Source organism: Jaculus jaculus, chromosome 2 (assembly GCF_020740685.1).
Source record: "Jaculus jaculus isolate mJacJac1 chromosome 2, mJacJac1.mat.Y.cur, whole genome shotgun sequence".
Classification (NCBI taxonomy): domain Eukaryota; kingdom Metazoa; phylum Chordata; class Mammalia; order Rodentia; family Dipodidae; genus Jaculus; species Jaculus jaculus.
Genome location: NC_059103.1, coordinates 38,778,401 through 38,799,113, shown reverse-complemented (window position 1 = coordinate 38,799,113; position 20,713 = coordinate 38,778,401). Strand labels below are relative to the sequence as shown.

Here is a 20,713-nt window from a genome sequence, read left to right as displayed (position 1 = left end):
TGGAGGCTCTTGGAATATAGCTTAGCTTTAAATTTCAGTCAGTCAGATTGAAAAAGGCCTTTTTTTGTTCGTTTGTTTTTTGAGGTAGGGTTTCATTCTAGTCCAGACTGACCTGGAATTCACTATGTAGTCTCAAGGAGGCCTTTAACTCATAATGATCTTCCTACCTCTGCCTTCCCAGTGCTGGGATTAAAGGTGTGCGCCACCACGCCCAGCCAAAAAAGGCTTTTTTTGTTGTTGTTTTTGGTTTTTCAAGGTAGGTTTTCACTCTATCCCTGGCTGACTTGGAATTCACTATGGAGTCTCAGGGTGGCCTCAAACTCACAGGGATCCTCCTACTTCTGTCTTCTAAGTGCTGGGATTAAAGGCATGTGCCACCCTGCCCGGCAAGAAAGACTCTTAACTTTTTTTGTTTGTTTGTTTTAGAGAAAGAGAGAGGCAGAGAGAGAATTGGCATGTCAGGGCCTCAGCCACTGAAATTGAACTCCAGATGCTTGTACCATCTAGTGGGCATATGCGACCTTGTGCTTGCCTCACCTTTGTGCATCTGGTTTATTTGAGATCTGGAGAGATGAACATGGGTCCTTAGGCTTCACAGGCAAGCGCCTTAACAACTATTCCATCTCTACATTCAGAAAAAGACTCTTAACTACATAGATTTAACTGATACGTTTTTTACAACAATATGAAAATATTCTGAATTAGGATTATTTGTACTGTGATTGGTTTTAAGTGTTGTCTTATAAGACTTGCATGTACTTTTGTGTGAATGGAAGTGTATAAAAACTTAAAAATGTATTTACTTTTTTTGTATAGCCCCACCAAGTATGTTGGTAAAGGATGAATATGTTCATGACTTTGAGGGACAGCCATCGTTACCTACTGAAGGACATTCAATTCAAACCATCCAGCACCCACCGAGTAATCGTGCCTCCACGGAGACATACAGCACCCCAGCTCTGTTAGCCCCATCTGACTCTAATGCTTCCAGCACCACCAACTTTCCCAACATTCCTGTGGCTTCCACGAGTAAGTTACATAATCAGCTGTGGTCATAAGTTGACTTTCCTAATCATTGGATATTTATGTGTAGCCATCTGGAGAAAACTCCGAGTAAGTAAAAATTAGGTGTTGTGTTGATCTTTCATAGATAAATAAGTTTTTGTTATTTTGGTGGTGCTGAATGTGGTATCCAGGGCCTGGGACATACTAGGCAAATTCTCTATCACAGAGCCATACTCTCCAGCCTGTAGGCAGACATACATTAATTGCTTGTGTTAGATAAAAATGGTGTTTGTTGGGCTGAAGAGATGGCTCGGCCGTTAAGGTGCTTGCTTGTGAAGCCTAAAGACCCAGGTTCAATCCTCCAGGTCCCACATAAGCTAGATACACATGGTGGAACGTGCATCTAGACTTTGTTTGTAGTGGCTAGAGACCCTGGCGTACCCATTCTCTCTCATTCTCTTTCACAAATAAATAAAAATAAAAACTTAAAACTGCATAAAATTGTTAAAAATAGTGTTTGTTATATCTCTTTAAGAGCTTTAATATTGGCATGTAGTCACATAGAATTTAGTGACTGATTGTAGTCTTAACCTTAATGTCTGATTTATACTTACTATTTTACATACAGAAATAAGAAACTTCTTATATTTTCTAGGTTTTGAGAAACATATTTAAGTAGTTAACAATAGTTTTGATATAATATACTTACAAAGGTCTGTGTTAATACAGCTGCAATTGTTCTTCTGGTCCAGTGTATTTATTTTATTTGAGAGGATCTTACTGTATAATAGTCATCTTAAGTTTTTCATTGTGAGCATTTAGGAAAAAATGATCTTGATTAACTCAATTATATCTGTTATCCTCCTAGATAGACATTAAGTATTTTAGTCAGTTTAAGCATGAAGCTAAATTCCACATCCTTCAGAAAGGTTCTTTCTGTGGTAGAGTATTACTTTTCCTGCCATGTCATGAAAGTTAGAAGACTGTTAAGTTCAGTCTGTCTGTCCCTTCCCCTTTACTCCCCTCTCTTTTTGGGTCATATCAGTTGAACCTAGGACTTCATACTTGCTAGGTAATCCCTTTACCACTGACTACATCCTTAGTTCACTGTGGTTCTCTTACATTGCTGTTTATTCTCACCATCACCAAAGGTGAACAGTTTGCAACCTGGCAAGTGATTACACATACACACTTTCTTTTTTTAAATTTAATTTAATTTTTCCTTTTTTTTTTTGGTTTTTCAAGGTAGGGTCTGACTCTAGCCCAGGCTGATCTGGAATTCACTATGAAGTCTCAAGGTGGCCTCGAAATCATGGAGGTCCTCCTACCTCTGCCTCCTGAGTGCTAGGATTAAAGGCATGCGCCACCATGCCCGGCTTTTTTTTTTTTTTTCAATTTTTCAACTTCCAAAATTATAGACAATAAACCATGTGTAGCAGACAGCTTCAGGTTCGCTGAGATGAACTTCCAGACCAGGCACAGTTATGGAGGAAGGGATATTTATTGAAGCTTACAGATCCAGTGGAAGTTCCATAATGGCAGAAGATGGCCTGCCTTCACAGGTCCAAACACAGAGAGAGAAGCACAAGCCTAAAAACTAAAAGCCACACAACACAGCACACTTCAGGAACTTTAGCTGGGCACACTGCATATCTCTAGATTGAAACCTTAAACCCATCACCACACCTTAAGATCCGCCCAGTGCCATCGCCTCCAGCCAGGTGGCTACAGATACAAACTACAAGCTATTAAAACGGTAAATATATTGGGGGCCATCTATTCAAACTGCCACACCATGGTAATCCTCCCTTTTCCCTTTGAAATTCTCCTCTCCATCATATTCCTTCACCATCTCAATTAGTCTTCATTTTGATGTCATAATCTTTTTCTCCTATTATGGTCTTGTGTAGGTGGTATCAGGCCACTGCAAGGTCATGGATATCCAGGCTATTTTGTATCTGGAAGAGTGCATTGTAAGAAATCTTACCCTTTGGCTCTTACATTCTTTTTGCTGCCTCTTCCGCAATTGACCCTGAGCCTTGGAAGGTGTGATAGAGATATTTCAGAGCTGAGCATTGCCTTCTTAGTCATCCCAAGGTCACCACCATCTGAAAAGAGAAGCTTCTCTAACCAAAAGTGAGAGCACTATGAACATTAAGAAAAATGCTTACCAGGCAGTTTGGTGAGCATAGTGTATATACATTTAGCTACACACCAGCAGACATTACACTCTTAGGGGTCATGACTTTCCCCATCACAGGTTTTCAGTATCAGGCAACACATTTTCTTTTTTTGAGATAAGGTCTCACTATGTAGGCCAGACTGGCCTTAAACTCAGGATCCCCTTGCCTTATCCGCCTGAGGGCTAGGATTACTGTTGTGCAACAGTACATCTAGCTTACATCTACCTTACTTTATTTATTTTTTACTAATTTAGGAATAAGGTTGACAAAGAGAAATGGTAGTGATGGAAAGATACATGACAGCTCTCTGAGCATAGATGAATGTTGAGAGCTCAGACACTTGTCTCTGCTTTATATTATCTGGAGATTTATATTATCATCTTTGTAAAGTGACTTGATTTTGATTGTCTGCCACCCCACCCTGGAGCAGAGTCCTCTTTGAAGAAAACCCAGAAAAAGTAATATGAATGGAATATATGTAATCTTGTCTTGGTATTTTTTGAGGTAGATAATCCTAATCGAAGAACAAATACTATAGGTTTTAGAACTTTAGACAAAGTGTTTCCTAGATCTCAAAAAGGGAGGATATTGATAGGTTTCAAAGGTAGAAAAGAAATTAAACTAAAATTGAGGAATTGGAAGACTTTTTTTTTTTTTTTTCCCAGCAAGAGTGAGAGAGAGAATTGGTATGCTAAGGCTTTAGCCACTGCAATCAAACTCCAGATGCTTGCACCACCTGATGGGCATGTGCGACCTTGTGCTTGCCTCAACTTTGTACATCTGGCTAATGTGGAATCTGGAGAGTAGAACATGGGTCCTTAGGCTTCACAAGCAAGTGCCTTAACCACTAAGCCCTTTCTCCAGCCCTTATTTTTCTTTTTTAAAATTAATTTCGTTTTTTTACATAGGTTATAGTCTTTTTTAATTTTTTAAATTTTATTTGAAAGAAAAAGAAAGCTATGGGTTGAATTGGTATACTTCTGTGGTTATTATGGTAGTCTAGACAAAGATGGCATTTGAAGAATATCTAGGAAGAAATAGGTCACTAAAGTTAGGAAGACATTACTTAAATTGTGAACATTTTGAACAATTTCTGAAGGCTTGCTTTTACAAGTGTGTTTTTTTAATAGGCAAGTTCCACTTTTGACCCTTGTTTATAATTGTGGATTATTGGATGTAATTGGTCCTTTATTTCTTGTATAAAATCAGAATTGCATCTGTGCCTGCACTGTTTAATGTCTTCTTGTTTCTTTAGGTCAGCCTGCTAGTATTCTAGCGGGCAGCCATAGTGAAGGACTGTTGCAGATAGCTTCAGGGCCTCAGCCAGGACAGCAGCAGAATGGATTCACTGGTCAGCCAGCCACGTACCATCATAGTATGTACACACTTTCTGAAACGTTTAAGTAGTTGAGAAAAAAATAGGCAGCCTTATGAAAGCAAATTAATCCATGTGGGCCTTAATTTTTAGACAGCACTACCACCTGGACTGGAAGTAGGACTGCACCATACACACCTAATTTGCCTCACCACCAAAACGGCCATCTTCAGCACCACCCGCCTATGCCGCCCCATCCCGGACATTACTGTAAGCTCTTGTTTCTGTTGTAAGGGCATTTTCTTTTCTAGGACTTTTGATTTCTTTCTCTCTTCTTCTTTCTCTCTCTTTCTTTCTTTCAAATAGTTTTGCATACTTTATTCATCCTACAATTTAATTTCATTCAATAGTGCTGTGCACTATCCTTTTCAGTACTTTTTGTAAAAGTATATTTTATAATTAACATAACCTTTGTTTTACAGTTATATTTGTTTCTCTGTTGCTGATATTTCATTAACACCACATTGATTTCCATTCATTTGTTTGTTTGCTTTATGTGTGTTTTGGATCTCATATTTATTTGTATGACCACCCATCCTTGAGTGCTGTATCTCAAGGCTTCCCTCACCATAGCACTCAGTGCCGTAGGTACTCAGCTAGTGGATCTGTAAGCACTCTGAATGGCATGATTGGGAGGGATAGCCTGAGGTTCAGGCAGATAGGAACATTGTCCATTAACATAGTAAAATCAGAAGCATATGTATACCCCTTTCCTCTCATTTTAAGATTAATAATACCAAAGCTTTAGAAAATACTGAAAAGTATAAATAAAAGTACAGTTACCTAGAATCCTACAACACAGATATGTCTATGTCGAATATTGGCTGTTTTCTTTCCAGTCCTAGAAATACACATATAATTGGGGATCATGTCATATGTATATTGTTATATATCAGTTGTGTTACTATCTTTCCATGTTGTCAAAACTTAATTTTGAGGGGCTTTCTGGCCCTGAATACGGGTTAAGGATGCTGGGGTTGGCTATGTGATCATTGGCAACTTATGTAACCTCAAGAACTCTCTGGGGTAATTAACGATATTGACCTCAAGGAGTGTTGCAGAAAGTGAATGTAACTCATAAATTATGTGAGGATTTTATAAAAATGTCTTAACGCCGGGCGTGGTGGCGCACACCTTTAATCCCAGCACTTGTGAGGCAGAGGTAGGTAGCTGAGAGTTCAAGGCCACCCTGAGACTACATAGTGAATTCCAAGTCAGCCTGAACCAGGGTGAGACCCTACCTCTGGAAGAAAAAAAAGTTTTAACAAATTAGCTTTCAGTTATGTTAGCTATTATTCCTTTATGTAAGTATACTTCATTTAATAAATATAAGTATTTATTAGGATAAGTCAGTTAAAGCAGTTATACATTATGTTACAAATTATACCATGCCATATAAATAGTTCATTAAATAATTTACATTAAATCTTTCATGTCTAATTATTTGTAAATGGCTTAATAGCACTTGACACCAAAAGGTTCACTATTCAGTAACACTAAAGTAACTCAGGCATATTGGCTTATTATAAAGTAATTAAACTAAGCTTTTAAGTTCTTAGACATGGAATAACCAGAACCTAAGGTATGGTAGTTATATTTAAGGTTTACTAAAATTTTTAGTATTAGAAATCTTTTAATAAGTAAAAATGAGATTTTTATTATCTTTTCTTTAGGGCCAGTTCACAATGAGCTTGCATTCCAGCCTCCCATTTCCAATCATCCTGGTAAGTGTACTTCAAAATTGATTCCCTATTTGTAGATTTTCATTGTGGTAACTGGAACACACCCTCTTGTTTTAATTTAATTAGAGGGCAACTTCTCATATAAAGGTGATAGTCTTTATGAGCTAATCAGCTTAGCGTAGCTCATAGTGACACAGACTTTCATTTTTTTCCCCAAACTTTCATTTTTAACTGTTTTAAACTTAATTAAAAAGTACAAAAGTGCTAGGGCTTAGAATTGAATATGTAGATATTCAGCACAATAAAACAAGGCTTCAAATAGAACAGTTGTAATCTGTACTGTAAAAATCCAATGAAAAGTCTTAAATAGATGCTGAAAAGAAAAATAACTCACAACTTCTATGTTTCAGAAGAAAGATGTAGGACTAGAGACTTAACTGGAATTTACAAATGATTTGGTGAATTTATATTCAGAAGAGTAAACTAAGTAGCTTTTCTCTAAAATATAAAAGTCTAAAAATGAAAAAAAAAAAATCAAAGTTCCCCCATAGCCAGAGCAATAAGATTTTGAATTTTTTTCTTTTGTGTATGTGTTTGGTATATGTGGTATGTGCATGTGCCTATACAGCTCCCTATGCTGTGCCCCATTCACTTGCCTGTGTAGAACACTGGGTGTCTGTTATATTGCTTGTCTGCCTGTTGTTGTGAACCAGAGTCTTTACTGAAGCCTGAGCTGCTGCTGCTGCTATGACGACTACTAATGCTATTTTGCAAGTCCTGGTGACATTTGGGTTTTTGCTCTCCTATGGGACTGAGGTATAGACACATGTGGCCACATCCAGCTATTTATGTGTGTCTTGGGGATTGGACTCAAGTGGTCTGTCAGGCTTTAAGACACTCATGTTTGCCCAAGAAGTGCTCTTAATTGCTGAGCTATCACTTCGGTCTTCCTTTTTTTTTTTTTTTTAATAACTTTTTCTTCTCTTAACAAGGTGCACATATTGTTGTCTGTCTGTATTTGCAGGGGTTTGGTTCAAGATGTCCCTTACATACCAAAATCTGTAAACATTCTAATCTATTACATAAAATTATATAGTTTAGAATACGAAGAAACATTAAAAAAGAAGTAAAACAAAAAATTGTATAGTTTGAGCATAACTGATATGCATCTTCTCATAGACTTTAAACCATCATCTCTAGGTTATCTACACATATGATAGTATTTTACATACGAACATCTGCAGACTTTGATGCTGAGGGTTCTCTGGAACCAGTCCCCACATAGCCACAGAAGGACAACTGTATGTGTTTTCAATAAAGACTTGAAGAATCATAGCTACAGTGACTGTAATAATTAAAAGTTATCAAATAAAGTAATTCTAAATAGTTGTACATTTTTGTGTGTAGAGTTATAGTTTATACTAATTCCTGTTTCTCTTCTAGTTTAAAAGTTTAAGGGAAGATCTTATGCTTATAACTTCTCATACTTTAACAGATTAACAGAATTTCTAGTTCAAGAGGCTAAGTGACTTTAAATGATAATATTAGAAGGCTTAGAACCAATTTTACCATGCTTACTAACAGCAGATATAATTGTTCAATGTTGCTGATGAAGGAGGCAAATAATACTTATTTTGAGCTGGGCATGGTGGTGTACGCCTTTAATCCCAGCACTTGGGAGGCAGAGGTAGGAGGATTGGCGTGAGTTCAAGGCCACCCTGAGAATACAGAGTGAATTCCAGGTCAACCTGGGCTAGAGTGAGACCCTACCTTGAAAAACCAAAAAAAAAAAAAAAAAAAAAAAAAAGTATACACACAAACACACACACAGAGGTTTTGGAGAAAATTGCTTTAATAAATTTCTGTATGGAATTATTGTATCAGGATCTTAATTTATATGTGAACAAATAGATTATTTTAAAGGGAAACTGTAGAGTTACAAGATAGTGTTTTTGGGTTGGGAAAATGGATTAGTGTTTAAGGCATTTGCCTGCAAAAGTCTAAGGACTCTGGTTCAATTCCCTAGGACCCAAGTAAGCCAGATGCACAAGGAGGCGCATGCCTCTGGAGTTCATTTGTAGTGATTGGCATGCCCATTCTCACTATCTCTCTGCCTCTTCCTCTAATAAATAAATAAACAAACAAATAAATAAATATTTTTTAAAAAAAGAATAAGAGTTTTTGCTAGCTCTGAGGCAGCATTCTTGAGAGTCAGTAGTAGCTCCTTATACCTTAAGAGGACTCAATATTTTTTGGAGCTTACTGAAAGGTACAGGGAATGAAGATGGTCAGGGATTTGAAGAGGGACCTACCTTGAATGAAATGTATTGTGGGGATGGTGGTAGTAGTAGCTAGTCATTTAGATTTTAGTTTAGTTTGTTCTTATGGTAACACTGTTGATGAGGCTGTAGCCCCTGGAGTTCTGCGAGTAGCAGTGACTGGATGGGGATTTGCGTTGGTTGCACCCTGTGTTAGCATTGGTACAGGTCTTTCAAGAGAGTAAGAAAGTGACTTAATCTGAGGCTAGTACTGAGTAGGTCTCTAGCTGGTTGTTGGAAGGAATCAGCTCTGAATATAGACTTCTAATGAAATTGGCAGGTTAGAGCCTGAGTGGTCTTTGTTACAAGATACTCATTGCCTCTCTGGTACTATTATAGTATTACTGAACTAGTGTCTGTAGGAGCTTCCAGTTACAATACCCTCCTTTTCACCAATTACTCTTTACTGGACTTGGTATTTCTGTTAAAGTTTGAATCTAGTTACATCTATTTCTTTGCTGAAGAGCTTCTTTACTGGTTGGTTAGCTAGAGAATAATTTCGTTAACTTGCCAGAAAAGAGACTCTGGTCCTAGTCTCTGCATACTTCTCTAGTCTTACGCTTTTGTGCTTTAATTCCCTGCTCTACTTACTTAAGCCTGCTGAGTATGCCTTCTTCTCTGCTTCTTTTGTATATGCTGTCCCTTTGCATGATGTATCCTATACTCTATGTTAGGAACATGTTCCTGTGCAACAGATTATCTCAGAATTTGGCAAGTTTAAACAATAATAGCAGTGTGTTATGTCACTTACTTCCTGTGGGTAAGAATCTGAGCAGCTTAGCTGGGTAGTTAGGAGGAAAGGTCTGGTGAGGTTATTTATGGGAAGTTGTTAGCTGGAGCTGCCATTTCTGAAGGCTTCTGGGGGCTGGAGGATTCACTTTCAGGGTGATGTATAACATACCCAGCAAGTTAGTGTTAGTATTGTCAGGAAGCTTCTGTTTCTGTTCACAGTGACTTGTCTGTACAGCTGCTTGACTTCTTCACAGCGTGATAGCTAACTACTAACTAGGGAATTACACACCATCTTCTATAAGATCTTTGCCATGCAGGATGGGACTACACAATGATGTGAATATTAGGAGGCAGGAATCTTAGGGGGGCCCATGTTGAATGCACTTTTATACTTCCAAATGCAGCTCAAGAACTCTGGTGTTTTAAAAGCCTCCTGTGCCCCCCCCCCCGCCACTTAGTTGTAAATATAAATTAACAGTTAGTAGTTCATATCTGTTATCCTTAGTTGGGAAACAAGTAGGAAACTATAGTTACGTATTTTTTGAAATGGCAGATGACTCCATTTATTTTTTACAGACATACTCGTCCATCGAATTTGTATCAGTTGCAAGTTAAAGTAAAAGGCATTTTCTGTATATGAAGTAGTGATAAAATTCACAGATGGATTTGAAACAAAATCCTTCTCAACTTCAGGCATATTTTGGTACTGTGAAGTTAACCCATTATTCAAGAGAGTACCTTTATATATTCATGAAAGATTCTCTATAGGGCATTTCATTCAGATTTGAATAATAAAAGGAACAATTCACAGTGTCTCCCAGCATTTAACCCAGGTTTTAACTTTTATTTTATCTTGATTTATTTATTTTGTTTTTTCGAGGTAGGGGTCTCACTCTGGCTCAGGCTGACCTGGAATTCACTATGCAGTCTCAGGGTGGCCTTGAACTCACAGCTATCTTCATACCTCTGCCTCCCAAGTGCTAGGATTAAAAGCGTGTGCCACCACACCTAGCTTTATTTTTTATTTTTATTATTATAAATGCATTTGCAAAACTATTGGAACAAAAAATGATAAAGGGGGCTGGAGAGATGGCTTAGCGGTTAAGCGCTTGCCTGTGAAGCCTAAGGATCCCGGTTCGAGGCTCGGTTCCCCAGGTCCCACGTTAGCCAGATGCACAAGGGGGCGCATGCATCTGCAGTTCGTTTGCAGAGGCTGGAAGCCCTGGCGCGCCCATTCCCTCTCTCTGTCTTTCTCTCTGTGTCTGTCGCTCTCAAATAAATAAATTTAAAAAAAATGATAAAGGTGTATTTTTCTTGAATATGGAGACTGTAAAACTTGAATTTTTTCTTACATTACAGAAAAAAGGTTGCCTACCATGAAACTTTACTTCTGGAATATATCTATTAGTAGAAACTGGGGTATGCACTGGACCTGAACCTTATCATCATCATCATTCTTATTTATTTATATCCATCATTATAATCATTTTGTAACACAATTTTTCCTTTGGATTAACTGCTTAAAGATCTGTTTTAAGTGGCACTACTACTGTTTATAGCTGCCAGAACATTGGGTGGTTACTTATCAAGTCTTTTCAGTTTTGACTTAATTCAGTAGACTTATGAGATGTTGACTAATGCTTCTTGCCCATAGCATGATGTGATGTCATCGATAATAAATATAACTATAGTGGGGCTGGGGAGATGGCTTAATGGTTTAAGGTGATTGCTTATAAGCCTGCCAACCTGAGTTTGATCCTCCTCGATGCCCACTTAAGGTGCTACACACCTCTGTAATCCCAGTGTACCTACAGTTGTGGGAGGTGGAGCTTGGAGAAGCTGGCCAGCAGCAGAAGTGGCAAGATTAGACCTTGTCTCAAAAGGGTGAAAGGAGATGAGGAACAACCTGAGGTTCTCTGACCTACAGACACACACAGTTACATGTGTGCCCAGTCCCATGTACACACGCATACAAATAAATAATAAAAGTAGAAAGAAAGTTTTACTATAGAAAACAACTTCATTCCAAATTGGCTGTTTTTTCAAGATACTTTTACATATTTACTTGCAAGGAGAGAGGGAGAGAATGGGCATGCCAGGGCCTCTAGCCACTGCAAATGAACTCCACATGCATATGCCCCAGCCAAACCTAGGTCGTTAGGCTTTGCAGGCAAGTACCTAAACTGCTGAGCCATATCTCCAGCTCCCAGATTGGCTTTTAAGATATTTAAGCATATCACAATTTTTCCAGTGACCTAAACATAAATATACTCAAAGAATTGTTTATATTTGTAATGAGTTGATTAGATTGATATGGCAAAAAATTTGAGCGTTGCTTGGTTTTAAAATTTTCATTATTTATGCCGGGCATGGTGGTGCATGCCCTTATGCCCTTAATCCCAGCACTTAGGAGGGAGAGGTAAAGAGGATCACTATGCGTTTGAGGCCACCCTGAGATTATGTAGTTAATTCCAAGTCAGCCTGAGCTAGAGTGGATGGGGAGAGAAATAGAAATGGCATGCCAGGTCCTCTTGCCATTGCAATTTGAACTCCAGATGCATATATCACTTTGTGTTTCTGTACATAGGTACAGGGAAATCGAACCCAACTGTCAGGCCTTATAAGCAGCACCTTTAACTGCTAAGCTAGCTCTCCAGCCCCTTTACTTGTTTTTGAGTGATCCCATCTTTTTAAAGACACAGCCTTTCTATATAGCCTTACTGACCTAGAACTTGCTATGTAACCCGGGTGGCCTCATTCACATTCTTCCTGCCTCAGCCTTTTGAGTGCTGGGATATGTGCAAACACTGTCATGTGCTCATGTGCTTTGTTTTATTCACTATTGATGGGGAAGTGTTCTGTTCACAGCATTTTGTAAAGTAATTTGGTATCTAGCCTGTATGTTTTTTTTTTTTTTTTCTCCTGTTTTAAAATCTTAGTTGTAAACCACATTTTTCTTGGGGGAACTTGAAATGACTTTTGTCATTGTATTTTTCAGATTAAGCATTTTATTTAGATTGTATTTCAAAATTGATATGAATAAATGTGTAGACAACTACATCATTTGCATTTTCTAATAAAAGACACTGTCCTTTTTACTTGGTGTGTGTGTATATATGCAGCTACCCCATGCGTACTTATGTGGGTGGCTAGAGTAACATTGTCAAATTGTTTCCTCTATTATTCTTCTACTTTGTTTTCTTATGACAAAGTCTCTCATTGAACCTGGAGCTCATATTTTTTTGTCAGATTGGCTGACCAGTGAGCCTTAGTGAGTTTCCTGTTTCCAATCCCCTCAGGACTGGGTCTATAGGCATGTGTGTCCATTCCTGGCTTCTTACGTGGATGCAAGAGCTGCGTGTCTCCAGTCCCCCTTTTTTTCTGTTTCTTTGTGGCCTGGCTTTTGCTTTCCTTTCTGAAATGTTCTTTCACAGTCAGATAAGATGCCCCCTCCCCTCCAGCTTTCCAGGCTGAAGTGTTCTTCCCAGTCACTTTGCATTCCATATTTTAAAAAAATGTTATTTATTTAGTACACTTAGAGAGAGGAGGGGCGAGGAGGATCTTTTGCCACTACAAACGAATGTCCAAATTTATGTGGCTGGCTAGGGAATTGAACCTTGGCCAGCAGGCTTTATACTTTTAATTGTTCAGCCATCTTTCTGACCTTTCACCTTTTGTTCTTGTTAGTTCTCTTTACAGTATTGCTTATGACCTGAGTTATCTTGTTCATTTGTTTGATCATGTGCTCATCTAGCTCCTTGAGGGAGGTCTCTTCCTAAGGGGAATCACTCAAGAAGTGACTATTTTGTTTACCGCTGTGTATGCAGTGCCAGGGTGTCACTAGATGTTTTGTAGATTTCTGTTAACTAAATTACAAAAGAAAACCAAATAATTTTCGTGCATTCGAGCTCAATGTGATAACTATTCAAACAAAACCAGAAACATTTGACTGACTGTATTCTCAAACCAAACTAAGGGCTGTCTCCCTTCTCCTCAATCATTTTACATTATTGATTGTTCAAATTAATATACTGTCTTCGGAGTTAGAATTGTACTAGCTAACATGAATTGACTTCACTAAAAATATCCCTTGCTATGTATAGCAAATGACCTGTTTCACCTGTGAGATAATTAGCAATCCCCATATACAATAGCTTTGTACTTAAAGTTTAATCTTGATTCAGGGATGTATTGGCTGATTTACATATTTCATCTCAACTAGGGATCTATAAAAATACACTGTGGATTGATGTTATTCAAGATTTCCCTGGAATATGTCCTTAAAATCTTTTTTTTTTTTTAAATTATAAGTGCAGATAACATAGAAAATAGGTCTAGTCAGTGACCCATCATGATAGAATAATTCACTTCAGGTTCTCATTGCTTGTGTTCTTAAATTCTCAGTTGACTTGATTGTTTGGGGTAGGGGCCACATTCAAGATTTTGAACATGACTTCACAGAGTGTTTAAGAACAGGTACTGAGCTGTAAAAATGACTACTTTAAAAAAATGAGTTGTGTTTGTCTTTTGTGTGCTTTAGTTTCTCCTTTAACTTTTCTTTTATGGAAAGCTTTGTTTAATGGGGTGAAAATGAAGGACTAATCTTTGTTACATGGGTGGATGTTTTATTTATTTTCTGTAGCTCCTGAGTATTGGTGTTCCATTGCTTACTTTGAAATGGATGTTCAGGTAGGAGAGACATTTAAGGTTCCTTCAAGCTGCCCTATTGTAACTGTTGATGGATACGTGGATCCTTCTGGAGGAGATCGCTTTTGCTTGGGTCAACTCTCCAATGTCCACAGAACAGAAGCCATTGAAAGAGCAAGGTATTATATAGTTAGATATTTTAAAGAATTTAATATAATTTATGTGTTATTCAAGATTACTATTTTTTCTGTGTACATTATGAGTTACATATGACAGAATAAAGATCATCTTGAAAATTCAGAACTTGCAGGCATCCCATTTGAATCATAGATGTTTAACGTGATTATAAAATTCAGTAAAGTATTTATGGTTTGAATAGTAACTATGATTTATATATACTTTGTTCAATTCAGTATCCATTAACTACATGTGTCTTGGTTTGGGGTACTTAAAATATGAATTGAGTAGCTGAATCTCTTAAATAGCTGGGAGTGGTAGCGCACACCTTTAATCCCAGCACTCAGGAGGCAGAGGTAGGAGGATCACTGAATTTGAGGTCACCCTGAGATTATATCGTGAATTCCAGGTTAGCCTGGGCTAGAGCAAGACCCTACCTCGAAAAAGAAAACAAGAAAAGAAATTACAGAACTCACTTCATTGAGTTGTGTTAAATAAAAATTCATGTTACGTGCTCCTGACATATAGTAAGCTATATATATGTGCTCATTATATTGCATGTGAATAGGAAAAGAAGAAATTATAAAAAATAAAAATGGCTATGTTTTAGTTATTGTGTTATTTTATATTTTCAAATGTCCACTGTGGACTGCAGTATAATCTGAACTAAATTTATTTGTAAGTACTTAAAGATGAAATATAATTCCATTTGTCCTTCCTAAGGTTGCACATAGGCAAAGGTGTGCAGCTGGAATGTAAAGGTGAAGGTGACGTTTGGGTCAGGTGCCTTAGCGACCATGCAGTCTTTGTACAGAGTTACTACTTAGACAGAGAAGCTGGACGTGCACCTGGAGATGCTGTTCATAAGATCTACCCAAGTGCATATATAAAGGTTAGTTGCAATTTATTTGAATATTTTAGGCTTACAAGCCTCTTTGTTGTTTAAAGAATGGAAGTGGTGGTGAGAGGAATTAAAACATTCTTTAATATATTAGTGAAATAAGCCTTTTTATGTGGGTTCTGAGGATCAAACTCAGGTTCTCCAGCTTGATTGGTGAGTGCTTTATCCCCCAAGTTTCTTCTCATCCATCATTGTAGTTTTGGTTTGTATTTCTTTGATGATGCCCATATGTCACATTTATGTTAGGGAAGGAAGCAGAGGATGCTTTTAAAACCACAGAGGGTGGTGTGGCTAGGTTGAACCCCACTTAAGTTTATTCCCAACTATTGCATGTTGTCATTCTTACCATTAGGTCAGTTAACTTGGTAAACCTTTAATATTCAGATGCTCCAACTACCAATAACACCATTGTTTCTCCTTCCAGATTACTATTTCCCTGATGTTCATTCAGGCTGGGGCTCTATCACAATTGGGCCTTGGGAAAGAAATGTCAAAATTTGGCTTTTGACTGAGACAATATACTGAAGATGTTACATCTTGTTTTAATACCTGTGTGAAGTAAAATGTGTATAACTACAGAAAACTTGGCTATAAATAAATGAAAGTGGTTAAGTTGTTGACTAGTTTAGGAGTAATGGTCAGAAGTGTGTGTGTGTATCAGAACCAAAAAAGAGTATTTACAAAAGCCATTATAGCTAGTTTGAATTGCCTCTATCAACAACAGTCATTCTCAAAGAAAGATGCTACCATTTCAGTGATTGCCTTAATTTCACCATTTGGTGTAATAGGTAAAATCTATTATCATAGTGTGAAGTCAGGATACAATTCAGGTCTTGAAAGAGTAGTGCAGCTCATCTGAATAATTTTTTTGTCTTCTAGTTTGAGTGTTGTAAGTATATAAATGATTTCCTATGGAGGAAAGGTTTGCTGAGATGCCTACTGAATCATTTTTACTACTGTTTTAGATAAAGGTCATGTTTCACTTTTGTGGTTACCTATAATTTGGTGCTGCTGTGGTTAATGTGGATTCTGGCTAAAATAAATTGCAAATGTGATTATTTACAACATAATTGTAGAGTGCCCATTTTGAAGGTTACTTTGTTATTTTTAATGACTCATGGTTGTAGGGGGATGTTAAGCATATTTGAACATAAGTTTTTATTTCCTACTCCTAGATAATAAGATTATATATGTATCATATTTGGATGGTATTGGCTAAAAAAAAGAAAGAAAGAAATTCAAGCCAGGCATGGTAGTGCATGCCTTTAATCCCAGCACTCAGGAGGCAGAGGGAGGAGGATTGCTATGAGTTTGAGGCCAGTCTGAAACAACATAATGAATTTCAGGTCAGCTGAGGCTATAGCGAGAACTTACCTTGACACCCCCCCCCCCCCCCCGCCAAAAAAAAAATTCAAATAGTTTTTACAGAATGAAATGTAAAACACAAAACTAAAACTCCTGGGAGCTAGCAGAAAACCTACATGACCCTGGTGATGATTTTTTAGATAATGCTCAAAGACATGATTTGTAGAACCCAATTAATAGGTGGCTAGTCTTATTTATAATTAGCTTTTGTGCAGGGTAGTGTCAGGAGAATAAGAAGACAAGCCACAGGTGGGAAGAAAAAAATTCTGAAAGACACGCTAATAGGGACTGTCACTCAAAATAGACTCTTAAGATGCAACAATAAGAGAACAAACTACTTTATTTAAAAATGGGCAAAATACCTGGAGATATCTCTGTGAAAGATTCCTGGAGACATTTCAGTGGAATATTCTTTTTTTATTTAATTGTAAAAATTTTTTATTTTTATTTTTTATTAACAACTTCCATGATTGTAAACAATATCCCATGGTAATGCCCCTCTCCCCACTTTCCCCTTTGAAACTCCATTTGCCATCATATCCCCTCCCCCTCTCAATCAGTCTCTCTTTTATTTTGATGTCATGATCTTTTGTGTCTGGAGGAGCATGTTGTAAGTAGGTCTACCCTTCCTTTGGCTCTTACATTTTTTCCTCCACCTCTTCTGCAATGGACTCTGAGCCTTGGAAGGTGCGATAGAGATATTTCAATGCTGAGCACTCCTGTCCCCAGCACCGTGATGCCTTCTGAGTCATCCCAAGGCCACTGCCATCTGAAAAGAGAAGGTTCTCTACCAAAAGTGAGAGTAGCATTAGTATATGGGTATGGACATTAAGAGAAGTGCTTGCTGGTCAGTTTGATGAGCATAGTATGTACATTTAGCCAGACAGCAGCAGATGTTACATCCTTAGGGCTCATGACTACCCCTGTTGTAGGTTGTCAGTATCGGGGATGTATTCCCTCCCATGGAGCAGGCCTCCAGTCCAATTAGAGGGCAGTTGGGTTCCACCATGATAGACGTGCCACTATTGCAGCCCTTGGCTCATTTGGCCTGGCTGGCCAAATATAAGGTTTGCAGTGTCCACTGTTGAGTATCTTCACTGGTGATTTCTCTCTCTCCCATTGAACTGCATGCAGAATGGCTTCTTCCAGCTTTCTGTCAACTCAGTTTCAGCAGGCTTTCTCAATGGCCTTGCAGCCCAATAGGATCTTACTATCTATTCCTGGTGGGAAACCAAGGGCCTCAGCAATGGCCTGTAATGTTTTGGGGGCATCAGGAACCTTCCTGGCCAACAACTCACTGGAAGGTATCCCATCCTATCCCTGGCTCAGTGGAATATTCTTGAAGAAACATCTCTCTGAGATTCCTGAAGAGACATCTAAAGAGCTGCACAGTGCTGAAGAGATGGCTTAGCGGTTAAGGTGCTTGCCTGCGAAGCCTAAGGACCCATGTTCAACTCTTCAGATCCCATGTAAGACAGATGCACAAAGTTGAGGCAAACACAGGGTTGCAAGATGCACAGATAGTAAGCATCTATAGCTATATTCATGATCTGCAAGTGAGAAAATCGGATCTAAACAGGTTGCGCACCATAATTCCAATGATATCATAGTTTGGAAAAGTCAAAAGGTTACAGAGAATGAGTGGGGAGGGATGAGGTTGAAGAGTAGATAGAGGTCTTTTTAGACTGTATGGACCTATTCTGTATGATCTTCTACCAAGGTATAGGTATGAAATCAGGTGTAGTGGTACATACCTTTAATCCTAGCCCTTGGGGTAGAGGTAGGAGGATCACTGTGAGTTTGAGGCTACTCTGAGACTACATAGTGAACTCCAGAGCAGTCTGGGCTAGACCAAGTGAGTCCCTACCTCAAAACAGCAACAATAACAGAATTGTAGGTGTGTATCATTATAAGCTTGTGCAAATCAATAGAATACCATATATGACACCAAGAGTGAGCCCTACTTACATAACTGTGGACGTTGGATGATAATGCCAAAGGGTTGATTCATGGCTTTTGACAAGAAAGGCTTATGTGGGGTGGAGTTGCTCAGTTTTTCTGTAAACCTAAAAAGTCAAGTATATCAATTTTCTTAAGAGAAAAAGTATTTGTACAACTATTCCTCTTGTAAAGGTTTTGAACTTGCTTTGTACTGTGCTAGGTAATGCCTTATAAAGGTAAAAACCCAGTGGAAAAGTTGCAAATCTAGTGAGCTATAGAGAACTTGGAAAAACTAGGCTTCTCTACTAGGGTGGGATTTCTGACTTACTAAACCTGACTTGGTCATGCATTCTTTCTTGACGTCTTTAAGGACTTTATAGTTAGTCCAGTTATTTCATATGTACCATATCTCTTTAAAGAATAAGGTAGTCTGAGACTTTGTTGGTGCTAATTGAGAAAGATTTTTGTTTGTTAACATAGGCACAGAATAAAGAGTCAAGAATGTGATCTGTTTGGAGAGTGTATGTTATTGTTGTATAGGGTTTTTTTCTCAATTTATTTTTTTATTGACAATTTCCATAATTGTAGATAATAACTCATGGTTATTCCCTCCCTCCTCTCATTTACCCCTTTGAAATTCCATTCTCCATCATATTTCCTCCACTTCTCAGACTTTTATTTTGGTGTCTTGATCTTTTCCTCCTATTATTATGGTCTTGTGTAGGTAGTGTCAGGCACGGCAAGGTCATGGATATCAAGGCCCTTTTGTGTCGGGAGGAGCACATTGTAAAGAGTCCTATCCTTCCTTTGGCTCTTGCTTTCTTTCTGTCACCTCTTCCGCAACGGGTCCTGAGCCTTGGAAGGTGTGATAGAGATACTTCAGTGCTGAGCTGTTCTCTGTCACTTCTTAGCACCATGGTGCTTCTGAGTCATCCCAAGGCCACTGCCATCTGAAAAGAGAAGCTTCTGTAACAAAGTAGCATTAATATATGGATATGAACATCAAGAGAAGTGCTTACTGGGCAGTTTGGTGGCCATAGTTATATGCATTTATCCAAACACCAGTAGACATTATACCCCTAGGGGCTTATGACTACCCCTGTCATAGGTTTTTCAGTATCAGGGAAGTATTTCCTCCCATGGAGTGGGCCTCCAGTCAAATTAGAGGGCAGTTGGTTTCCCCTACTATAGACGTGTCACTATTGCACCCATTGGCTCATTTGGCCTTGCTGGCCAAATTTAAGGCTTGCAGTGTCCACTGTTGACTATCTCCATTGGTGATTTCTCTCTTTTCTATTGAACTGCATGCAAGATAGCTTTTTCCAGCTTTCTCTCAGCTGGTCTACATGGGGGATGTTTTCAGCTCAATTTCAGCAGGATTTCTCAGTGACCTTGCAGTCTAAGTATGTGGAGTCTTCAGCAATAAGGTCTCACCATCTGTTCCTGGTGGAAAACCAAGAGCCTTGGCGATGGCCTGTAACATTTTGGGGGAATCAGGGACCTCCCTGGCCAACAACTCACTGGAAGGCATCCCATCCCTGGCACTGAAAATTTCCTAGTAACAATCTGTTGCTTCTGAGTGTTCCATTGCCCAAAAATGTAGGTTTCCATATCCTCTTAGATGGTAATTAGCCCTCCCTTTCCTTTACCGAGTCTCTTCCCCTGACCTCACTTAGGCCCTTTCACACCCATTCATCTGTTCTTCTACTTACATATATACAATATCATCCTATTAAGTCTTACCCTCACCCTCCCTTTTTTAAGAAAAATATTTATTTGTTTATTGGAGAGAGAGAATATGGGTGCAGCCTTCAGCCACTGCAAAAAACTCCAGATGCATGCACTACATTCTTGTGCATCTGGCTTACATGGGTCCCGGGGAATCGAACCGAGATCCTTTGGCTTTGCAGGCAAATGCCTTAACCACTAAGCCGTCTCTCCCGCCCTCTCTCCCTTTCTATTTCCTTTATATCACCTTTCTAGCTTACTGTGTTCTGCTACTGAGTTTTGTTTCTCCTCACATAGAAGTCCAATAATTTGTAGCTCGGATCCACATATGAGAGAGGATATGTGACATTTGGCTTTGTATGTTGTTGTTGTATGTTTTTTATTGTGAGCATGTGTGTGGTGTGTGTACATGTGTTCCTGTGGGGGGGTGTACATATATGCGGAGAGGCTAGAGGACAACTTCTGATGTCATCTTCAGGTATGTTGTCCATCACTTTTGAAAAATTTTTTAGAGAGTGAGAGAGAATTGGTGCGTGGGGGCCTCAGATACTGCAAGGCCAAACGTTTGTGCCACCTAGTGGTCATGTATAACCTTGCCTCACCTTTGTGTGTCTGGCTAGTATGGGATCTGGAGAGTCTAACATGAGTCCTTAGGCTTC

At 38.6% G+C, this 20,713-nt stretch overlaps 1 protein-coding gene across 2 annotated transcripts in view; it reads left to right on the top strand.

The window, feature by feature from the left end:
• The window catches only part of Smad4 (SMAD family member 4), a 65,779-nt gene that overhangs the window by 33,444 nt on the left and 11,622 nt on the right, over positions 1 to 20,713 (top strand). For both annotated transcript variants that reach the window (XM_045142713.1, XR_006635711.1), the window contains 6 exons: positions 817 to 1,029; positions 4,444 to 4,563; positions 4,657 to 4,773; positions 6,237 to 6,287; positions 13,938 to 14,121; positions 14,843 to 15,011. In XM_045142713.1, coding sequence (XP_044998648.1) covers positions 817 to 1,029; positions 4,444 to 4,563; positions 4,657 to 4,773; positions 6,237 to 6,287; positions 13,938 to 14,121; positions 14,843 to 15,011 — 854 coding nt within the window. The remainder of the gene's footprint in view (positions 1 to 816; positions 1,030 to 4,443; positions 4,564 to 4,656; positions 4,774 to 6,236; positions 6,288 to 13,937; positions 14,122 to 14,842; positions 15,012 to 20,713) is intronic.